This window comes from Tachysurus vachellii, chromosome 11 (genome assembly GCF_030014155.1).
Source record: "Tachysurus vachellii isolate PV-2020 chromosome 11, HZAU_Pvac_v1, whole genome shotgun sequence".
NCBI lineage: Eukaryota > Metazoa > Chordata > Actinopteri > Siluriformes > Bagridae > Tachysurus > Tachysurus vachellii.
Window position 1 is genome coordinate 25,658,971 of NC_083470.1, and position 21,896 is coordinate 25,680,866.

Below are 21,896 nucleotides of genomic sequence, written 5' to 3' on the forward strand. Positions count from 1 at the left end.
CATATTTGAAGAATAATGATGATTTTCTTTTTAATATTATAGTGTTATTTACAAAAAAAAAAAAAAACAACTTAAAAATAAAATGCTTAGGAAAAAGGTTTATACAGCAGACAACATAAATAACTCGAACTGTGCGTCTCTGCACGTCTGCGGTGTGATTTATAGTTAGGTTTCCTCCTCTTCGTCTTCATCATCATCATCTGCATCTTCATCAGCTGTTCTGAAGTCCTGGAGTGAGCAGCTCATCACCGCTCTCCTCACTTCCTGTTTTTCAGCTACAGCACGACAGAGACAGAAAGCAATACAACTTGATGTCTCAAAGATGATCAATCAATCAATCAATCAATCAATCAATCAATCAATCAGGTGCAGGTTTTTATTCCAACCAAGCAGAAGCCACACCTGATTCCACCTGTTTAATCAGTTGTTCTTGGCTTTTAGTAGACTCTGGTGTGGCTTCTGCTTGGTTGGAATGAAAACCTGCACCCACACCGGCCCTTTCCGCTGTTCTAATGGGTACGATAAAACGCCACGAGGAAGATGCAATAGAGCCGAGAGCAGAGCAGAGCTTACCCTCTGTCTTACAGTGCGGCAGCATTCGGCACAGCTGCTGTCTCCCATATCGTACAAGGAACTTCTGACATGTTCTGATGGTGCCTGTGGAGGGGGTGGAGGGGGAGCGAGAGAGAGTGAGACACACAAAGGGTGAGAGAGAGAGAGAGAGCGAGAGAGAGATAGAGACAGAATGGTAAGGGAGGAGAGATAGACAAAGAAAAAAGAGAGAGAGACTGACTGTTCAATCTAAATAATAATGGAACTCATTTATAACTCAAATTTGTTTTCAAAACTCAACTCTTGAACAGAAAAGAATGCCGTTAATGTTCTATAAATTCAGGACAAGCCCTGGAAAGCTCTGTAGATGTCGTCTCCGTGTTCTGTACGACTCCTCTTACCTCCGACGTGTACACAGTTGAAGAAGCACTGCACTTTCTGACCATGGCTCCAGATGCTGCTGATGAAGGGCAGAGCAGACCACATGAGCCGAAAGTGGGATTTCCGGAAGCGCAAGATCACTACGCCAGTGTACGCATTCACGTACGTCACTGAAACACACAGACACGTTTTTATAAACGTTAATTTATTTCTTTTATTAAATTTGTAAAAGAAATCCAAACCATCAACAAAAAATGTATCCCTGCTCACACGAGTAAGGGATAAACCACAGCTTGCTTTAATATAATCAATGATGACATGCTAAAATAATAACAGAACGTCTGCTAAAATGTGTAAATTATTCTTTTTTTCCCTCCATAAAGAAGTCACGTCACAGTTTTGATCTATTTATTGTTGTTGAATGTTCACGAACCACGTTAGCTCCTGTTCTTACTGGAGTTACAGTTGCTATAAAATGACGTTTTTTCTCTTTTCTTTCTTTTTAAAAAAAAAAGAAAAAGCGTGCCGACACTGGAGACTCCTTCCGTACCATGTCTCCTTAAAGGCGACTGGGTGTGAGCCAGCTGTTACTATTGAAACCATAACGTACTAGAAAAGGGCATGTCGATATAAACGTGTTATTTGTGGGCAAGTACACCACTGTCACAGATGCTGTTCAAGAAAACTAATCCCCGCCTTCCAGCTGACTAATCACAATCCAGGATTCTACAGAACAACGATCTCTCTCCATCTTTCTCTCCCTTTCTCCATCTTTCTCTCCCTCCCACTCTATCCTTGGTCAGGCAAAAATGGCAATATACCCGAGTCTAAAATAATTGTCTCCAGACTTATTAATTTCAAGAGTCCTGATTGATTTTAATTTCTATAAAAGAATATGAATAATTTGCACTTTTCAATCAGTGTGGTGTTGTATGAATGTTCTGTGCTCTGTTATAGAAGGAGAAATAAGCTTGGCACCAGAGTTAAACTAATGATTATTAACCTAATTTTTCTGAAATTATTTTAATATTCTGTTATTTATTTATTTATATGTTCATTGAGTCAATCTGTTTTTTTTTTTTTTTTTTTACATGACTTGTGCAAATAAAGGACTGGAAAAAGTAAAAAAAACCTCTCTTTCTCTCTCTCTCACCTATTTTTCTCCCTCTCCCTTTCTCTCCCCCCCCCGTTTTCTTTCTGTCCTTCTCTCTCTCTCGCTCTCTCCCCCCCATCTCCCCCTTCTCTCTCTCTCTCTCTCTCTCTCTCTCTCCCCCCCTCTCTATTTTCATTATTATTATTATTATTATTATTATTATTAAGAGATTATTATTATAAGATAAACCTGTAGTCCCGATGCTATACAGAGCAGCTCCAAACTCTCCATGTGCTTTAATCACCGCCGCTTTCACCGCCTGATAAATGGCTTTTTCCTCCAACAACCTCAAACTGCTGGAGTCTGACACACACACCTCACACAGCAGGTACCTGAAACACACACGCACACACACACATTACATTGAACACTATAAAGGTGTAGAATTCACACATTTACAGCATTTGGCAGACGCCCTTATCCAGAGTGACGTACATAAGTGCTTAAATCTCTAACATTGACTACACACACACACACACACTACTATGAACACTATAAGTGTGTAGAATTCAGACACACATTACAATGAACACTAATTGTGTAGAATTCACTCACACACACACTACTATGAACACTAAGTGTGTAGAATTCTCACACACACACTACTATGAACACTATAAGTGTGTAGAATTCACACACACACTACTACTACTATGAACACTATAAGTGTGTAGAATTCTCACACACACACAATACTACGAACACTATAAGTGTGTAGAATTCACACACACACACACACACACACTACTATGAACACTATAAGTGTGTAGAATGCACACACACACTACTATGAACACTATTAGTGTGTAGAATGCACACACACTACTATGAACACTATAAGTGTGTAGAATTCTCACACACACTACTATGAACACTATAAGTGTGTAGAATTCACACACACACACACACACACACACACACACACACACACACACTACTATGAACACTATAAGTGTGTATAATGCACACACACTACTATGAACACTATAAGTGTGTAGAATTCTCACACACACACACTACCATGAACACTATAAGTGTGTAGAATTCACACACACACTACTATGAACACTATAAGTGTGTAGAATTCTCACACACACTACTATGAACACTATAAGTGTGTAGAATTCACACACACAATAGAATCGTGAATCCTACCTCGCTTTTATCCGCACCATTCTCACTGTGAGCGCGTGCTACACACACACACACCAAAACATTCACATCCTCTTCCGGGTTTTTTTTATACTTTGGACCAATCACAAAGCAGCACAGAGTCCTTACGTCAACACGTGTGTAAACCTATGCATCAAATTCTGTACTTCATGCTTACAGATTATTGATAAAGTTTTACAGAAAAAAAAACACACATTACAAAATACGTGCTAAAATTCTTTCTTTATTAAGAACATAAAAAGACAGAAAAAGACTTTAAGAACCGATTTAAAAGTTAATGTGAAGGTTATTATACAGTAGATATTAATAACAAATAACAATAAACAAACAAACAATTAATTACTATTACTACCATTACTACCATTAATAAATAAAACATTTAATTGTATTATATTTATATATAATTTACGCCATATGCCTACATTAAAACACTAAAAATGCAATAAAGAAGAAGAAAATAAATCCTCTTAAAAGGTAAAGTAGTAAATCAAGCTCGTCTTTAAAGTTTTACTATAAAACAGTCTTCATTCTCTCTGAACGAACAACAACGACAACAACAACAAAAATAATAAATAATAATAATGATGATGATGATGATGATGATAAGAATAATACGTTTAATTAATAGAATTATGAGAAAAACGTCAGTAATAAGAAACATATTTATACATTTATTGAGGTCCATAAATAAATGATACATGTTTATAAAGTAAATGCTTTCAAAATAATGTCATATATGAAACTACTGTTTTATTCATTTACGTGGCTGCAATAATAAATGCAATTCTCACATTTCCGACAGATGGCGCTACAGGAACAGAAGGAACAGAAAAAAACGAGTAACTGATAACTTTTAAAACATGAAGTATTTTAAGCAGGTCTGCTAACAATAATGTGTTTAAATGATGTATTATTCCTACAAGATTCAGCTGAACTTGATTGTTCATTTTTGTAAAACAATGTTTTTTTTATAAATCAAATGATGATTGTGTGTGTATGTTTGTGTGTGTTTCTGTGTGTATGTATGTGTGTGTATGTGTGTTGTGTGTGTTGTGTATGTATATGTGTGTGTGCGCATATGTGTGTGTTGTGTATGTGTGTATGTATGTGTGTGTTGTGTATATGTGTGTGTGCGCATATGTGTGTGTTGTGTATGTGTGTATGTATGTATGTGTGTGTATGTGTGTGTTTGTGTATGTGTGTGTTTGTGTGTGTGTATGTGTTGTGTATATGTGTGTGTGTGTTGTGTATATGTGTGTGTGTGTATATGTGTATGTGTGTATATGTGTGTGTATGTGTTGTGTATATGTGTGTGTGTGTTGTGTATATGTGTGTGTGTGTATGTGTTGTGTATATGTGTGTTTGTGTGTGTTGTGTATGTGTTTGTGTATGTGTGTGTGTTGTGTATGTGTTGTGTATATGTGTGTTTGTGTGTGTTGTGTATGTGTGTGTTTGTGTGTGTGTGTATGTGTTGTGTATATGTGTGTATGTATGTATGTGTGTGTATGTGTGTGTTGTGTATGTGTGTATGTATGTGTGTGTGTTGTGTATATGTGTGTTTGTGTGTGTTGTGTATGTGTTTGTGTATGTGTGTGTGTTGTGTATGTGTGTGTATGTGTTGTGTATATGTGTGTTTGTGTGTGTGTATGTGTTGTGTATATGTGTGTTTGTGTGTTGTGTGTGTGTTGTGTATATGTGTTTGAGTGTGTGTGTGTGTGATGATGATAACTGTCCTGAACTAGCATCATCACCCTTGTAGCTTCAGTAGTCTTAAAATACACCAGACGTCTTTTTTCTCTCTTTCTGATGAATTAAATAAAACCAATAGCAATATTTCAGTGTTCATTTTTCACGCCCGTGTTCACGCCTCTCCCGTGATCTGATTGGTCCGTGATGAAGTTGATTGACGTCCCGTGCCCTGCGCGTGTGTGTGTGTGTGTGTGTGTGTGTGTGTGTGTGCGTGTGTGTGCGCGCGCGCGCGGAGGGATGGCGCGTCACGTGGAACTGTTCGCTGCGTGCGTGTGTCCGCGCGCACCGCACAACATCGCGAGGCGCGCGCGCTGACACATGGAGCGTCGAAGTGGCGCGTGAAGGAGGTCTGAGTCTGCAGGTGCTCGCGCTCGCGCTGCGTCCTCTAAACAACAACAACAACAACAACAATCTGCACGGGGATCATTTTAGATATTATAGATATTTTTATTTAATTGAACACAATGCGGATTCTGACGTGCGTCGTCACGGTGCTCGTCCTGTTCCTGCACGTCAGCGCTCTATCTAAGGTAAGGTGCTTGTGTGTGGTGCGTAAGTATTGGCACCCTTTACTGTAAGTACTGCATGCAAAACTGTTGGCACCCCCATGTCATGTAGCCAGTGTGGTCATGTACTGTTTAAGCAGATCTCTGCTCCACATGCACAACATCTCATTTACATTCTCAGCTTCTCTTACAAACCAAAAACAGACCTTTTTTACTCAGATGCATGTTCTGCTCAAACTGTAGGAGGTGAAAAAAGAACTTTTTAGACCTCTAAGATGCTACAAGCGTGACATTCGTTCCAGAGATCTCTCTTTGGAGAAGAAGTCTGTACATGAGTTTCTTTTAAAGTGTCTTCTTAGTGACTTCTTCTGGATAAAGCAACAGAGAGAAACCTAAACAGATATATTCAGATATTTTATTTATTCGCTTAGGACACGCCGGATTTGTGTAAATATGAGACAGCTGACAGAGGAAAAAGAATGAAAGTGAGAGAACCGAGAGCGACAGAGGAAGCATAAAGTGTGTGTGTGTGTGTGTGTGTGTGAGAGAGAGAGAGAGATTCAGAGAGAAAGAATCAGAGAACAAGAGAGAGCAACTGAGAAAACAGAATGTGTATGAGAGAGAGAGAGAGAGAGAGAGAGAGAGAGAGACAGACAGAGGAAACAAAGTGTGTGAGAGAGAATCAGAGAACAAGAGAGAGCGACTGAGAAAACAATGTGTGTGTGAGAGAGAGAGAGACAGAGAGAGAGAATCAGAGAACTTGAGAGAGTGACTGAGAAAACAGATTGTGTGAGAGAGGGAGAGAGACAGAGCGAGACAGAGAGAGAGAGAGAGAGAGAATCAGAGAACAAGAGAGAGCGAATGAGAAAACAGAATGTGTGTGTGAGAGACAGAGAGAGAGAGAGAGAGAGAGAATCAGAGAACCTGAGAGAGCGACTGAGAAAACAGAATGTGTGTGTGTGAGAGAGAGAGAGAGAGAGAGACAGACAGAGGAAACAAAGTGTGTGTGTGTGAGAGAGAGAGAGAATCAGAGAACAAGAAAGAGCGACTGAGAAAACAGAATGTGTGAGAGAGACAGAGAGAGAGAGAGACAGAGAGAGAGAGAATCAGAGAACCTGAGAGAGCGACTGAGAAAACAGAATGTGTGTGTTAGAGAGAGAGACAGACAGACAGACAGACAGACAGAGAAAACAGAAAGTGTGAGAGATAGAGATAGATAGAGATAGACGGAACGAGAGAGAGAGAGAGAGAGAATCAGAGAACATTAAAGAGTGAATGAGAGTGAGTGAAAGTGTGTGAGCAAGAGATAGAGAGCTAGAGATAGAGAGAGAGAGAAAGAGACAGAGCGTGACAGAGAAAACATAAAGTGTGAGAGAGAGATAGAGAGACAGAGAGAGAGAGACACAGAGACCAACCAACAGTGAGGTCATTAATGTTATTTTCTTTGCTGTTCAGTTCTTTCCTGCTCTAATGCACCTTGTCCTGTTTATCAGGTGATTTGGAGGAGGAAAGTCTTCATACCTCACGGCTCAGTGGCACACCATGACACACCATGACACAAGATCCTCCTGGTCATTAACTCACTCCCGCAGTGCCGTCTGAACCGTGATGGCTAATTAGTTTAGTGCGAGTAATTGGGCAGAATGTGGAGAATTTGGATTGGCAGAAATAACGGTTTTAAAATAAGGTTCCTAAGAGAATCGTTGACATTTAAACCCTCTCTGTAAATTTGTGTAACTCAAATCCGCCTGAAGAATGTGAGCACTGAATTATTCATGCGTTAAAGCGCGTTTATTTATTTGGCTTTACTTAAAAGAGAGATAGAATCCAGTCCATTCGAGAGTCTAGAGTTTAAGGATCAACATGGGATTTGAACCCAGAACCTCTCCAACTGGACATTAAAGCAGAAATGCAAACTTCTGAGTGACACCTGCCCTGATGTACTGGTTTAAATTTAGTACTAGAACACACTTTTTAATAAAGTCGTAACAATCATAACCTCAGTGTTCATAAACTCAGAGACAGACAGATTAAGAGAAATGTAGATTAGGAGAAAGAAAAAGCACCAGAAAAAGACAGATATGGACAGCCTGACAGAGAAAAAAGACATTTGCAGAGAGAGAGCAAGAGAGAGAGAGATAGAGAGAGCAAGAGAGAGAGAGATAGAGAGCAAGCGAGTGTGAGAGAGAGAGCAAGAGAGAGAGAGCGCAAGAGAGAGAGAGATAGAGAGCAAGAGAGAGAGAGAGATAGAGAGCAAGAGATAGATAGAGAGCAAGAGAGAGAGAGTAAGAGAGAGACAGCGAGTGAGAGAGAGAGACAGAGAAAGACAGAGAGTAAGAGAGAGACAGCGAGTGAGAGAGAGAGACAGAGAAAGACAGAGGGTGAGAGGGAGACAGCAAGTGAGAGAGAGACAGACAGACACACAGAGGGTGAGAGAGGGTGAGAGAGAGAGAGTGCAAGTGAGATCGAGAGAGAGAGAGGGTGAGAGAGAGAGGGCGAAAGAGAGCGAGTGAGAGAGAGAGAGAGAGAGCAAGAGAGAGAGATAGAAAGTAAGAGAGAGCGAGAGAGAGAAAGTAAGAGAGAGACAGCGAGTGAAAGAGAAAGACAGACACACACACTCACACACATACACACACTCACACACATACACACACACACACTCACACACACACAGAGGGTGAGAGAGAGAGATAGACAGAAAGAATATAGTGGGAAAGAGAGACAGAAAGAGAGAGGCAGGTTGAGGAAAGGACAGAGATTGTAAGGGTGGGAGACAGACATAGAGAGGGAGTATAGAAGGAGAGACAGGTTGAGAGACAAACAGAACAATAGACTGGGAGACAAAAGACAAAGTGAGTATAGGAGTAAGAGTCTGATAGACAGACAGAGACATCGGGTGCTCAGATGATGGTTTTGCGGCTAAATGAACATCCAGAACATCCAGATGACTTTTCTCTCACATTCCTCACACAGAGTGTCTCTGGCACCCGTCTATCTGCACTAACAGTCTCACTGCTCACATTTCCACATGTCCTAATCTCTCCATTTATGGTTCCTCAGTCAATAATCAGGCAGAAAGTTGAAAGCTTTGTCTGGTCCTGAGTCAGAGTGTCACATGTGGTCTGGATTTAACCAATCGAATCCAGACCAGCGTCTATTATTATTAATAATTTGGTGATTGTTGCTTGTCAGACTGTACGAACATGGTCAAGACGCGTCAATTTCGAAGACCCGTCTGGAGTTTTACGTCATCAATCCGTGACACGTTCAGACCTGCGTTCTCTCCCTAAAATGGCAGGTAGCAGCAAACGGAAACAATTTGTAGCATTAATTGTTACATCGTTAATCGCCACATCTTACCTGAGGTGGTTTGAAATTGTCGCACACATCGTGGCCAAAATCGCAGAGCGTGAGCTTGGCTTAAGGGAGTTTTTCCTTGAAAAAGTTGCCTCATTCACCTCAGGTTTGTTCATTGGGTTTAAATACAAACACATTTAAATATGTCTAATATTAATCTTGAATCTTTAATAATATTAATCTTTGTATAATGTTAAACTTTTTTTACTATATTATAATGTCTCTTGTTAAAAGCACTAAACAAATAAAATTTAAATTTGAAATTAGATCTTGATAAACCCAAAAAATGAGTGTTGAAAAACCTGTCAAATAAACAAACCTCTACAATCAAAACAAGTCTGGACAAAATCACCTGTTTACCTCAAAGACACTAAGCACTTTAGCAACATTAGCTGTCTGTAGCGCAATACTAGCATTTAACGCACTTCTGTTAAAACTTATTTGAATATAAGATGAAGGATTGGGTGTTGTGTACTTAGTAAAATGCTTAATAAATAAAAATCTACCCAAAATTTCAAAATACAAACCAAACTGGCTAAGCAGTCATGTCTGATTTATGTTTTAATAATTTATCTGTAATTGCGGTTCAGTGTTCCCTCAGAAACGACCTCGTATTAACATCATGTAGTAGTGTAGGCTCAGTTGACGAAAGGTGGATATTTCTGACTGACCTAAAAACTTTACCTTACTTTTAAATTGAACATAAAAATAAAGTAATGACCGTAGAAACGAGAGAAAAGCGTTGAGAGCGTCAACTTTTACATCGGATGTGTTGGTAAATTTGTAAAAACTCTGGAAGACTAAAATTACATCATAAATGTACTTATGTACAATTGACTGCTAACTTTTATTCACATTTGAACTAGCATCACATTCGACACGCTACATGCTGTATGCAGGGAACTTCCAGTAGAGCCCTTCTTTCTTTATTCCTTTCTTCTTCTTGTATTCTTTCTTTCTTTCTTTCTTTCTTTCTTTCTGTATTTCTTTCTACGATCCCCTTATCAGCCGAAAAGTGATCTTTTTAGTCGTGAATTACGGTATAACGTTTACAAACAAACTTTTCTTTAAGCCCTTTATCGCATTTTTCAGCTCCTTGTGAAAGAAGGTTTCAGGAAATTTAAATCTAGTTCGGTTCGTTATCTCGACTTGTTTTCTTAGTATCACGTGAAACGCAAAGCCTTGATCCCAGACAGAGTAACTGATGGATTCACGTAATTAAATAGAGCCATGTATTATTTTGGGTCCTTGAAGCTTGATAGAATGTCAAAATGACATCGAGGCAAATTTTGAATAAAACAAGGTTTAAGTGTTATTTCTTTTTTTTATTTCTTTTTTTAAAATAAATGTACAACTTAATAGTTTTGATACAGATGTCTCAAGTGAAAACACTGTAGAAAAGGAAGTGTCATGAGATTGGGTGTGTTTGGGTGTGTGTGTGTGTGTGTGTGTGTGTGTGTGTGTGTGTGTGGGCACTGAGCCCGGGACTGTAATAGGAGCAGATGAATCAACTCCACTGGGGTTAAAAACAATGTAGTTCTGCTTACACAGCTGTAGCTCTTTGGAGTGCCACTGCCGCTCCCACACCACACAACACACCAACACACCCTGCCCTCTCACACACACACACACACTCTGTGTAGGAGACAGACTGCCCTTTAACCCTCATTCCATTTGATAGTCACGCCTTCGTTGCCCCTAACTAATTGCGTGATTGCTGTTTTGTGATTACGGAAAACCCCTCGCTATAGTTTCAGAAATCCTGATCAGTCAGCGAAGATCTCCCAACAATAAAGACAATAAATATAATTAAAAAAAAAAATAACAATAAAGGTCAAATGGCTCATGTGTGTATTTTAGCCAAGATGGGGGGGAAAAGGGAACGTCTCCAGCCGTGTCTCATGTGCCTTGTTACTACACTGCTGATTTATTTTTATTTATTAGTTACCACCATCTATAGAGAGCTACAGCAGAGTGTTCAGACAGTGAAACCTTTTTATTTAAGGTTCGGCATAATTCACAAATTACGTTTGCAATAAATTTTATTGTTATAACATTGATAAATTTGAACAAAATGCTAAATTGTACATATTTTTTTCTATTTTTTTATTAATATTTTATTTTTCAACATACTTATATATAACACATATATATATATATATATATCGTCTTTATGCTATCATTTGTATACTATTAATAAGCTAACACGTCAGTTCTGACACGTCATCGTTTCTATAGTAAAAACTCGTTCGCAGCAACTTCTACAATGGACGCTATACGTAATCTATAGAAACTCTGATGATAAACAGGTAAATAAAACGTGTAAATCATTGTTTATTTAACCTTTAAGGAAGGTGCAGACCTCCTTTTAGCTTTCAGATATCTATTAACAGAGGAGATCAGATTTGTTTTTTTTTTCTGTCCATTAGTCAAGTAACCTAAACTAATGAAACTGGTAGCAGAAATAGGAATGATGAAGGAAAGTTGGGCGTAATGAGGAAACTTTTGTTTTTCCAGAAGAACGGAGAACAAGAAACGGTTGTTAAGGAAGCTTAAGCGTTTACCTCAGCGTTTACCTCAGAAAATCGATTCTAGTTTATTCAAAAGAGAAGACTGCTGCTGGGTTACGTCATAACTTGAGATATCAAAAGGTATGTAACGTTTTCTTGGCAACTGGGACAAACTGAAAGGGAGCTACAATGCTAACGTCAGCAGCTTTCTTTGAGCAATTCCTCGCTTAAAATAAACAGCTATTAGCATAAAAAAATTGTTCCTGTGATACTAAATGAAATTTGGCACAATTTGTTATCAAAATTTGAAAAAAATTAATTGTTTGTACCCATGGTGACAAGATCACAAACCAGACCTGACAACCGTCAGTTGTCTTATATTCATTTTCTTTAGCGTTATAGATCCAAAGCAAAACATTAATGCATAGTGTAAAACTGTCGTATGATGTAAGTAGTTAAAACTGAAGTTAAATAAAACCCCAACGCCACCTGTATCTATGTTCCTGAGGGACCGGATCAGAAAATAAACATACACACGTGTGACCTTTTCTGAACAGCATCTGCAGTGACCAAGACTTGTACCGTCCAGACCGCTAAAGGACTCGTATACCGGTGAAAATAATAGACACCAAACCTCAGAATGCTGCCTGAGGGAACAAACGCTAGCATAAACACTTTTGAGCGTGTGGCAACTCTTTAGCGCTAAATGAGCAGGAAACGTGTAGGCTGCATGGCGGACGCAAGACGGCGGCCAACGGTTAGCTTCTGACAAACATCCAGCTTTATTTTAGCCTGTGGACTGCTAAAGAAGCTGATGGTCACTGGACGGTTGAGTAATTTGACCATCTGCAGCTGTTCCTGACTTCTTCTTCTTTTTTTTTTAAATCTCTGATTACATCGACTACAAGAGTCGTAAATCTGTTTTGCTTTATTCTTTGTTTTTACGCCAGTATTTTAAAGAAGGGATCAGACGGATAGCATACCTAGTCGATTAGTGGTTAGCGTAGGCTACGAAAAACCACTACACAAAAAACCCACACACTTAACTGAAGCCGCACTACGTTTCTAACTTTATTATTTGTTTTTGCAAAATACTGGCAAAGTATTGGCAAAATAGTGAAAAAAGGGATGATAATATATAACTGAATAGCTATGAATAACCTGCTAGCTTATTGGCTAATTACTGGTTAGCAATGAGGTGAAAAACAGAACATAGCTAACTTTATCCGTTATTTTGACTATTTAAAAGAAAAGTAGTAAAGAAATATCTCAATGTCTTTAGTATATATGTGTGTGTGTGTGTGTGTGTGTGTGTGTGTGTATATATATATATATATTTATATATATATATATATATATATATACATATATATATATATATATATATATATATATATATATATATAATACTTTTATATACTTTATACTTACATTTTTTTTGTTTTGTTTTCTTTGTTAACTTTAACTTTTTCTTTCTTTGTTTCTTTGTTAACTTTATGCTTTATTTTCTGTTATATATTTCTAATTTATACACATTATACTTTATTTTTTCTGTGATGCTTTCCTAAACAGGCTGGATTTTAGATTTAAAAGGTGTTCACTGTATATTTGTATTTGTTGATTATCCACCTTTTCATTTCCAAGGCACGATTAGCAAGGGAATTAGCAAGCCAGGGGGGGCACAGTGGCTTTGTGGTTAACACGTTCGCCTCACACCTCCAGGGTTGGGGGTTCGATTCCCGCCTCCGCCTTGTGTGTGTGGAGTTTGCATGTTCTCCCCGTGCCTCGGGGGTTTCCTCCGGGTACTCCGGTTTCCTCCCCAGTCCAAAGACATGCATGGTAGGTTGATTGGCATCTCTGGAAAATTGTCCGTAGTGTGTGATTGTGTGAGTGAATGAGAGTGTGTGTGTGTGTGTGTGTGTGTGTGCCCTGCGATGGGTTGGCACTCCGTCCAGGGTGTATCCTGCCTCGATGCCCGATGACGCCTGAGATCCAGGCTCCCAGGCTCCCCGTGACCCGAGGTAGTTCGGATAAGCGGTAGAAGATGAATGAATGAATTAGCAAGCCTAGCTAACTCTCCAACAAAACAAAGTAAACAAAATGAAAGCTATAGTAAATAACACCATCTGATAGACTTCCTGCTTGCTGTGTATTTTGTTCACAGAAGAATTTACAGTTTTATAAGAAGTATTAGTATTGAAAAAAGCACACATGAACACCTGTATTTTAGATATCAGAGAAATGCACTCTGGCTAACTAAATATGTGTCAGCATCCAAGAAAATAATAAAATATGTTCACTGTGACTACTTTTTATCGCCTGTCCCTGTTCGCACGATAAATTAGTCTTAAATTAGCCTCTATTTCACTATTTCAAGTCTTAAGAGGTTTTGCAACAAGCTTGCTAGGTGATTGACTAATCACTGGTTAGCACAGAGTCCGAAGCCACATACTTGCTAAATATAGCTAATTTTACGCTTTCTTGTGTTACACACTTATTAAATATGATATTTCTTTTTTAAAAAAAACAACAATTTGGCTCGCGGTCTGCCACAGAAGCTGCCAGTCGCTGAATGTTGGCTTGATTTTGACCACCAGCACTTCTCGGAGTACGTCGCGTTCCTCAGGACTCGTTTTCACATCTAATTCTGCACGGTGTCATGTTCAGAGTCTCCAGATCATCGCAGAGTCTCTCAGGGCTTGTGGAAACGAGAAGAGAATATATCCGAGCTGCAGGATCCAGGGTCGAGAGCCAAGGGAGAGATTAGTATAAACAAAAAATTTAATAAAGATGATAAGACTGCATTTTGAAATAAAAATAATAACAGAAGCAGGGAATAGTTGGTGGTGAGCCAAAACACACTTGAATGCTCTTTTTTAGTTTAATAAATATTAGCCAAGCTGTGATCAGGCCCCGATTATATAAATGATTGGAAGAATGCCCTGGATTGATGAAATGAATTAAATCTGGTGATTAGTGGCACGGATGCCGGTTTAACCGCTGCTTATATCATCAATTAGTTTAGTCAAGAAAACCGTTTCATATGAACACAACATTCTTCAGTGCGTTCAAGCTAAAACAGGGTTCCCACGCGGCCCGGAAAACTTGGAAATCCTGGAAATTTAATGACCAATGTTCCAGTCCTGGAAAACACATGGAAAATGAGAGAAAACATAAATTGTCCTGGAAAAAATCTTGTTGTCCTGGAAAATTCATTCATTCATTCATTTTCTACCGCTTATCCGAACTACCTCGGGTCACGGGGAGCCTGTGCCTATCTCAGGCGTCATCGGGCATCAAGGCAGGATACACCCTGGACGGAGTGCCAACCCATTGCAGGGCACACACACTCTCATTCACTCACGCAATCACACACTACGGACAATTTTCCAGAGATGCCAATCAACCTACCATGCATGTCTTTGGACCGGGGGAGGAAACCGGAGTACCCGGAGGAAACCCCCGAGGCACGGGGAGAACATGCAAACTCCACACACACAAGGTGGAGGTGGGAATCGAACCCCCAACCCTGGAGGTGTGAGACGAACGTGCTAACCACTAAGCCACGGTGCCCCCCTCGTATTATATTGTATATGTACATTACATATATTTATATTGCGTATGTTTGAGCGTACACTCAACACATATTAGCGTTAATTTATACAGAGAACTGAAAACTTTTCTTAGTAATGTCTTCACTTGCAGCTCAAATGAGGATTGATTTAATTAATTGTTAAATGTGATATTTAAACCCATTAAAGAACCAAGAACACACAGGTAACAGAGTCAGGATACTTGATATACTTGTGTTGTCACTACTATCATCGTGGTTATAAAGAAACATTGACTTTGCGATTGAACTGCGATAAATTTCAAAGATCTTAGTAGATCAGTAGAAATGCCAAAGCAGGCTTAAGAATGTAAACATTACTGAAGTTTTAACACTCATTAGACACACATAATTAGCCCAGGAGTGTGAATGATCCCCAGACTAGCTTAGCGAGGACTTGTTGATTTCGGTTGTACACTACAACATTCCTGCTCAAGCTGTTTATGTGTCTCTGTCTGTCTCTGTACCGTAGATCCAAGATGTGTAGATCCATCACGTGTAGATGTTTAGGATGCAAGAAAATAGAATACTTGCTGTGAAAAGTCGCGTTTTAAAAGAAAAATACGAATATAAAATATAGACAAAACAGACGGAAACAATAAACGTAAGGAATTTACGCATTCTGTTGGGAAACAACGGCGACATATAAACATCCAACACCTGATTAATGATATCTAAAAAGCACAAAACAGAATATCGTGTTCTATACTGTACATTTATTATGCATGTCTTGTAATATCGCTGCTTACTGAGGTAATTAAAAAAAAATAAATCCACATTCTGTAACTGGTTCGATTTTTTTAGATCCAAAACCTATCGTGATGACAGCAAACTCATGGGACAGCTGTGAATTCTTAGCGTTTAAACATAACCCATATTTTACAGGGTTCCCACTCTTTTTCAAAGATCATTTTCCAGGACTTTTCAAATTTACCAAAAAAAGACAAGGCTCACAGATCGAAAGCCTCCCCCGGTCGAAAGACATGCATGGTGGGTTGATTGGCATCTCTGGAAAAATTGTCCGTAGTGTGTGATTGTGTGAGTGAATGAGAGTGTGTGTGTGTGTGTGCCCTGTGATGGGTTGGCACTCCGTCCAGGGTGTATCCTGCCTTGATGCCCGATGACGCCTGAGGTAGTTCAGATAAGAAGTAGAAAATGAATGAATGAATGAATGAATATAATACGATATATAACATAATATACATGTATGTGCAATTTATAAATATAATTTTTAAATTATATTGGAATTGTTCGCACTTTGTTTGTCCACTCATTATCATTTAACTCATTTGCATATAACGTATCGCATCACAATGCAGCGTTGTTGTTTTTTTACGTTTTTAAAAATCGATGCTCGATTATTTACAGGTGAATTTTTACATAATGACAATTTTTACAAAAATATAATGTTTTAAATCGTTAGATTCAGTAGGACGGACGTTAGTACCAATTATCTTACGGTGTTTCATTTTAAAAACAATCCTACATGCATTTCTTTTGTTTTGTTATTTTTTTGGACAGAATTCGTTTATTCGTTCATTAAAGTTTGCAATTATTGAAAAGTTTTGATTATCTTCTTGTTAGTCTCCAAAGTATCACACAACCCTAGAAGGGAAAACAAATTTAAATATAGCACCAGCTAACAAAGTAGCACCAGAATCAGCACATGAAAAACTCAAAATAAATAAATAATTATAAACCTATTAAAACTATGGGACCTTGATAGAAAACGCTCAAAATGAAAATTAAGTATAAATATACACTGTATATCAACTATATAGTAGGGCTGGGCAATTAATCGAAAAGTAATCGAAATCGACATTCAGAACCTATAATCGATCAAATTTTTCCAGGTCGATTATTTCGATTACTTTCCCATTAAAAACACTACCGCGTGTGGAGTCACGTGACCCCGCTCCGTTACGTTACGTTACGTTATTCCGCCGACATGTCGAGCATGGAGAGCTTAAACACTCAGACAACTGAGCAACAAGAGCAGCTTGTACCAAAGAAAAACGCAGTCTCCGTCGTTTGGACACATTTTGGCTTCAGTAAGGATGACATCGAACAAAATGAAGTCAGATGTAGACACTGTAGAAAAACAGTTTCGACGTCCAAAGGTAACACCACCAATTTGTTTCAACACTTGGAGCGCAATCACGTTACCGAATATGAACAGTACATGGCTCAAAAAAACAAAAAGAGACTGACAAGCGCCCAGCAACAAGTGCCTCCGCAAAGCAGATGTCGATAACAAATGCATTCACAAATGCCACACAGTATGAGAAGAGTTCAAGAAGATGGAAAGAAATAACTGACGCTATTTGTTATTACATCGCAAAGGATACGACTCCCTCGGCTACAGTGGAGCGAAGCTGTACAAGAGTTGTTTTATTTAGAAGAGATACTGCTTATTTTCTACTTTTAATATGAAAAACATTGAAAATAATTTATTTTGTTTCCAAAAGTGCAAGTTATTTATTTTTACTTTTTTAATAAGAACAAAGTGACTGTTCGTTTTAGACAACGTGTGCTTTAATTTCAGTTGTTCAACACTGATGTTCAATAAATAATCATAGCTTGTAGATAGTGTGTGTTTCCTTCAAAGATCTCTCACTTGTAATATGTGAGCATATTTACTAAACAAAACTTGTCGGTGAACTATGAGGGCAAAAAAAATAAAAATAAAATAATCGTTCATTAATCGTAATCGAGTTAAAATGTTCAATTAATCGAGATTTTGATTTTAGGCCAAATGCCCAGCCCTACTATATAGAATAATATGAATTTAAAGAAAGACATTTCCCTGATCTCACGAACATTCTTCCAAAGAGCTACTGTAATTATTACCATTTGGGTGAGTACACACGTGTTGACATCCTGTTGGGATGTTGGGAATCCTGTCACGTCCCTGTGTGGTCTGCTTTGAAGGTGACGTGAGTGACAGGTGACGGAACAGATTCAGGGAACAAACGTGAGCCGTCGCTGTACACACGCCGACCGTTTCTGTCCGTTCCAGTCGTCCCTTCGGAGCTTCTAATGTTCACAGAAACTTGAAAGCAAACTGGCAAGCAAAAGCTATCAGAATTTCTGAATGGATTTCCTGAAGAGTGGGGGGCACGGTGGCTTAGTGGTTAGCACGTTCGCCTCACACCTCCAGGGTTGGGGGTTCGATTCCCGCCTCCACCTTGTGTGTGTGGAGTTTGCATGTTCTCCCCGTGCCTCGGGGGTTTCCTCCGGGTACTCCGGTTTCCTCTCCCGGTCCAAAGACATGCATGGTAGGTTGATTGGCATCTCTGGAAAATTGTCCGTAGTGTGTGATTGCGTGAGTGAATGAGAGTGTGTGTGTGCCCTGTGATGGGTTGGCACTCCGTCCAGGGTGTATCCTGCCTTGATGCCCAATGACGCCTGAGATAGGCACAGGCTCCCCATGACCCGAGATAGTTCGGATAAGCGGTAGAAAATGAATGAATGAATGAAAACACTTGTGATGGTAAAGCGTAGCTACTGAACCACTCTGAAGTTGATTATTTTCCTATCACAGCTTGTCCTGGAGTGTTTTATTATTCCTCTTATCCTCTCTGAACAATTTTTACAAGCTAGAGTACGTTTAATGTCTTTGAATAAGACAGGAAAAATGTCACAGACAAACCGCACCACACTGACACCGGAGACTCCTTCCTTAAGCCGTAAATCAGAAAACTTTACACGTGCCGTTGCTATAGAAATGATAGCGCATTATAAAGAGTGTGTGAAGATAAACCTTAGATTTGCAAAGCTGAACAAAGACATGCCTGAAATACAAAGCAGTTTATTTAGAAAAAGAACTTCTGTTCTGAATTGTTTTTATTTATAGTCTCGTGTAGTCTATCGGGAAGGCCATCGGGGATTCATGCACGTGACAGAAATGACTTCATCCCAGTTAACAATCAGACTCGTTGTTGGAAGTCAGTAGGCTCTGATGTGTGAATGTTAGAGATCTTTCACCTAATTATCGTGTTTAAAAAAAAAAAAAGCAATAATGGCCCCATTGTGCTGCTTGAAAAGGGAATATTGTGTTTGCTGGCACTGCAGAATTACTGACACGTTGAAACTAATCGACGTATCTGCCCTTCTCACGTAGCGGCTTCACACCGCAACGCTAACGCCGCTGCGTTAATCTCTTCCTGTAGCGCAGGCTTTTCCAACACGCTCGCACATAGAGCTTGTCATCTGAGCGTGTGATTAACAGTGAATCCTATAGTGTGTGTGTGTGTGTGTGTGTGTGTGTGTGTGTTCGGGTTTTAATCCCGTGTAACGAGTGGTTTCCTGTCTGTGCCCTGGTTTGTATGGGAAGGATCTGACTGCATGTTGTACTCATGCTTAAAAAGTTTCCAGATGATGTCACAGTACGTAATTTACATATGCTAATTCGCACATCTAATACGTTACAAGAAGAAGGAAGGATTTTCTAAAACAATTCAGTTTTTTTTTTTGTTGGAATAATAGAATAGAGGTGTATCAGTCTAGAATAGAAAACAATAGAGTTGATAAAGATGTGGTAGCTCAGTGGTTAAGGTGTTGGACTACTGATCGGAAGGTCATGAGTTCGAATCCCAGTCCACCAAGCTGGCACTGTTGTGGCCCCTGAGCAAGGCCCTTAACCCTCAATTGCTCAGGTTTATAAACTGAAATAAAATTGTATGTCAATCTGGATGAGGGAGTTCATAATAATGGCGCGGGAAGTCGTGGCCTAATGGTTAGAGAGTCTGACTCCTAACCCTAAGGTTGTGGGTTCGAGTCTCGGGCCGGCCACGACTGAGGTGCCCTTAAGCAAGGCACGGAACCCCCCCCAACTGCTCCCCGGGTGCCGCAGCATAAATGGTGAGGTTCATAATGATAATGATAGATATGTTATGGTGAGGTTCATAGATGACTGTGATGGTGGTAGATGATGGTCATACTGTAGCTGATGGTGATGATGGTAGACGATGATGATGTTGGTAGCTGATGGTGATAGTGGTGGAGGATGATGATGTTGGTAAACGGCAGTGATGTCAGTAGATGATAGTGAGACCTAAACCTCATCTGCACACCTTGGTGTCTGAGCTGAAGGGCTGCATGCAGATACCCGGATGTAGCATCTTTTAAGCTACACCAGCTAGTGCAGAGCTACAGAAACAAACTGCAGACATCAAACAAACAATCGCTGCTACACACACACACACACACACACACACACATGCACAACAACAACGTGGCACTTAAGAGACAAGATCAGATGAACGGATGTCTTGAAACACGTCGGCTCGTACAGCAGGAGCTTACAGTGAAGAATCTCAGGCTGTAACCAGTTCCACATGTGGCCCAGTTTGGGTCTCAGCAGAGATCTCTAAATCTCAGGGGGAAGATGACAGCTGTGAGCTCTCAGAACCAACAACCCAGAGATCAGGCCAGAGAATCCAAACACAGCCACATGAGCTGGTCAACTGATAGCCACATAGATAGTGAATTGGCTTAGAATTCACCATGACAACAAGTAAAGTAGGTGTTAGTAAAGTAGGTGTGGCCAGTCAGGCTTCTGTCCATGTCAAGCTCAATGAAGGAGGTGTGGCCTTGGAGGTGTGGCCTTTGTACCTGTCAGACTTCAATAAAGGAGGTGTGGCCTCTGTGCCTATCAGTAATGAGGTGTTGCTTCTGTTTCTGCCAATCTAAGTGAGGTAGGTTTGGTCATGTGTCAGTCTTATGTTAGGAGGTGTGGCCTCTGTATCTGTCAGTCCTAGTGAAGGAGGTGTGGCCTCTCTATCTGTCTCATGGAAGGAGGTGAGGCCTCAGTATATGTCAGCCTCACTGAAGGAGGTGTGTCTTCTGTGTCTGTCAATCTTAATGAAGGAGGTGTGTCTTCTGTGTCTCAATCTTAATGAAGGAGGTGTGTCTTCTGTATCTGTTAGTCTTAGTGAAGGAGGTGTGTCTTCTGTATCTGTTAGTCTTAGTGAAGGAGGTGTGGCCTTTGTATCTGTAAGTCTCATGGAAGGAGGTGTGGCCTTTGTATCTGTCAGTCCTAGTAAAGAAGGTGTGGCCTCTCTATCAGTCTCATGGAAGGAGGTAAGGACTAAGTATATGTCAGCCTCACTGAAGGAGGTGTGTCTTCTGTGTCTGTCAATCTTAATGAAGGAGGTGTGTCTTCTGTCTCTGTTAGTCTTAGTGAAGGAGGTGTGGCCTTTGTATCTGTAAGTCTCATGGAAGGAGGTGTGGCCTCTCTATCAGTCTCGTGGAAGGAGGTGTGGCCTCTGTATCTGTCAGTCTCACTGAAGGAGGTGTGTCTTCTGTATCTGTTAGTCTTGGTGAAGGAGGTGTGGCCTTTGTATCGATAAGTCTCATGGAAGGAGGTGTGGCCTTTTTATCTGTCAGTCCTAGTGAAGGAGGTGTGGCCTCTCTATCAGTTTCATGGAAGGAGGTGTGGCCTCTGTATCTGTCAGTCTTACTGAAGGAGGTGTGTCTTCTGTATCTGTTAATCTTGGTGAAGGAGGTGTGGCCTTTACATATGTAAGTCTCATGGAAGGAGGTGTGGCCTCTGTATCTGTAAGTCTCAATAAAGGAGGCGTAGACTCTGTATCTGTCCGTCTCAATAAAGGAGGCGTGGCCTCTGTAACTTTTGGAAAGATACATTCCTGCTGTTCATGAGACAAATGATTAGTCAACACCATCATTTGTCCATTTGACCTCAAAACAGGTTAAACTTCAAAACAGAGCGGTCCTGTGGAACTTCACACATCCTAATCTTTTATGGCTGCTTATTTTAAACCGCTGTGGTTGTCAGTAGGTTCGTGGTAACAGTAAAGCTTTCGGCTTTGAAGCGCATATGGATTTCATCATAAATACCTCATGATATCGTATATTCGCTCTGAGCTCCAGTTCATCTACCA

General features: G+C 39.8%; 2 protein-coding genes across 2 annotated transcripts in view; one reads left to right on the forward strand and one right to left on the reverse strand.

The window, feature by feature from the left end:
• Positions 1-52: 52 nt before the first annotated feature.
• On the reverse strand, positions 53-3,317 carry pop5 (POP5 homolog, ribonuclease P/MRP subunit). The gene is made up of 5 exons (XM_060881097.1): positions 3,242-3,317; positions 2,276-2,418; positions 954-1,103; positions 574-657; positions 53-275 (listed from the first exon to the last, which is right to left on the reverse strand). The coding sequence occupies exons 1-5, from the start codon at positions 3,259-3,261 to the stop codon at positions 166-168; spliced, it is 507 nt and encodes a 168-aa protein (XP_060737080.1). The 5' UTR covers positions 3,262-3,317; the 3' UTR covers positions 53-165.
• Positions 3,318-5,271: 1,954 nt separating this feature from the next.
• Positions 5,272-21,896, forward strand: part of olfml2a (olfactomedin-like 2A) — a 28,149-nt gene continuing 11,524 nt past the window's right edge. The window contains exon 1 of the mRNA XM_060881096.1: positions 5,272-5,538. Coding sequence (XP_060737079.1) covers positions 5,473-5,538 — 66 coding nt within the window. The 5' untranslated portion in view covers positions 5,272-5,472. The remainder of the gene's footprint in view (positions 5,539-21,896) is intronic.

What these genes read in the sequence shown, in the direction of transcription:
- pop5 (XM_060881097.1), bottom strand. Translation starts at nt 3,261, where the DNA reads ATGGTGCGGATAAAAGCGAG. An exon ending in GTATAGCATCGGGACTACAG is followed by an intron (nt 1,104 to 2,275) that starts GTTTATCTTATA and finishes TGTGTGTTTCAG; the next exon opens with TGACGTACGTGAATGCGTAC. An exon ending in CAACTGTGTACACGTCGGAG is followed by an intron (nt 658 to 953) that starts GTAAGAGGAGTC and finishes CCCCCTCCACAG; the next exon opens with GCACCATCAGAACATGTCAG.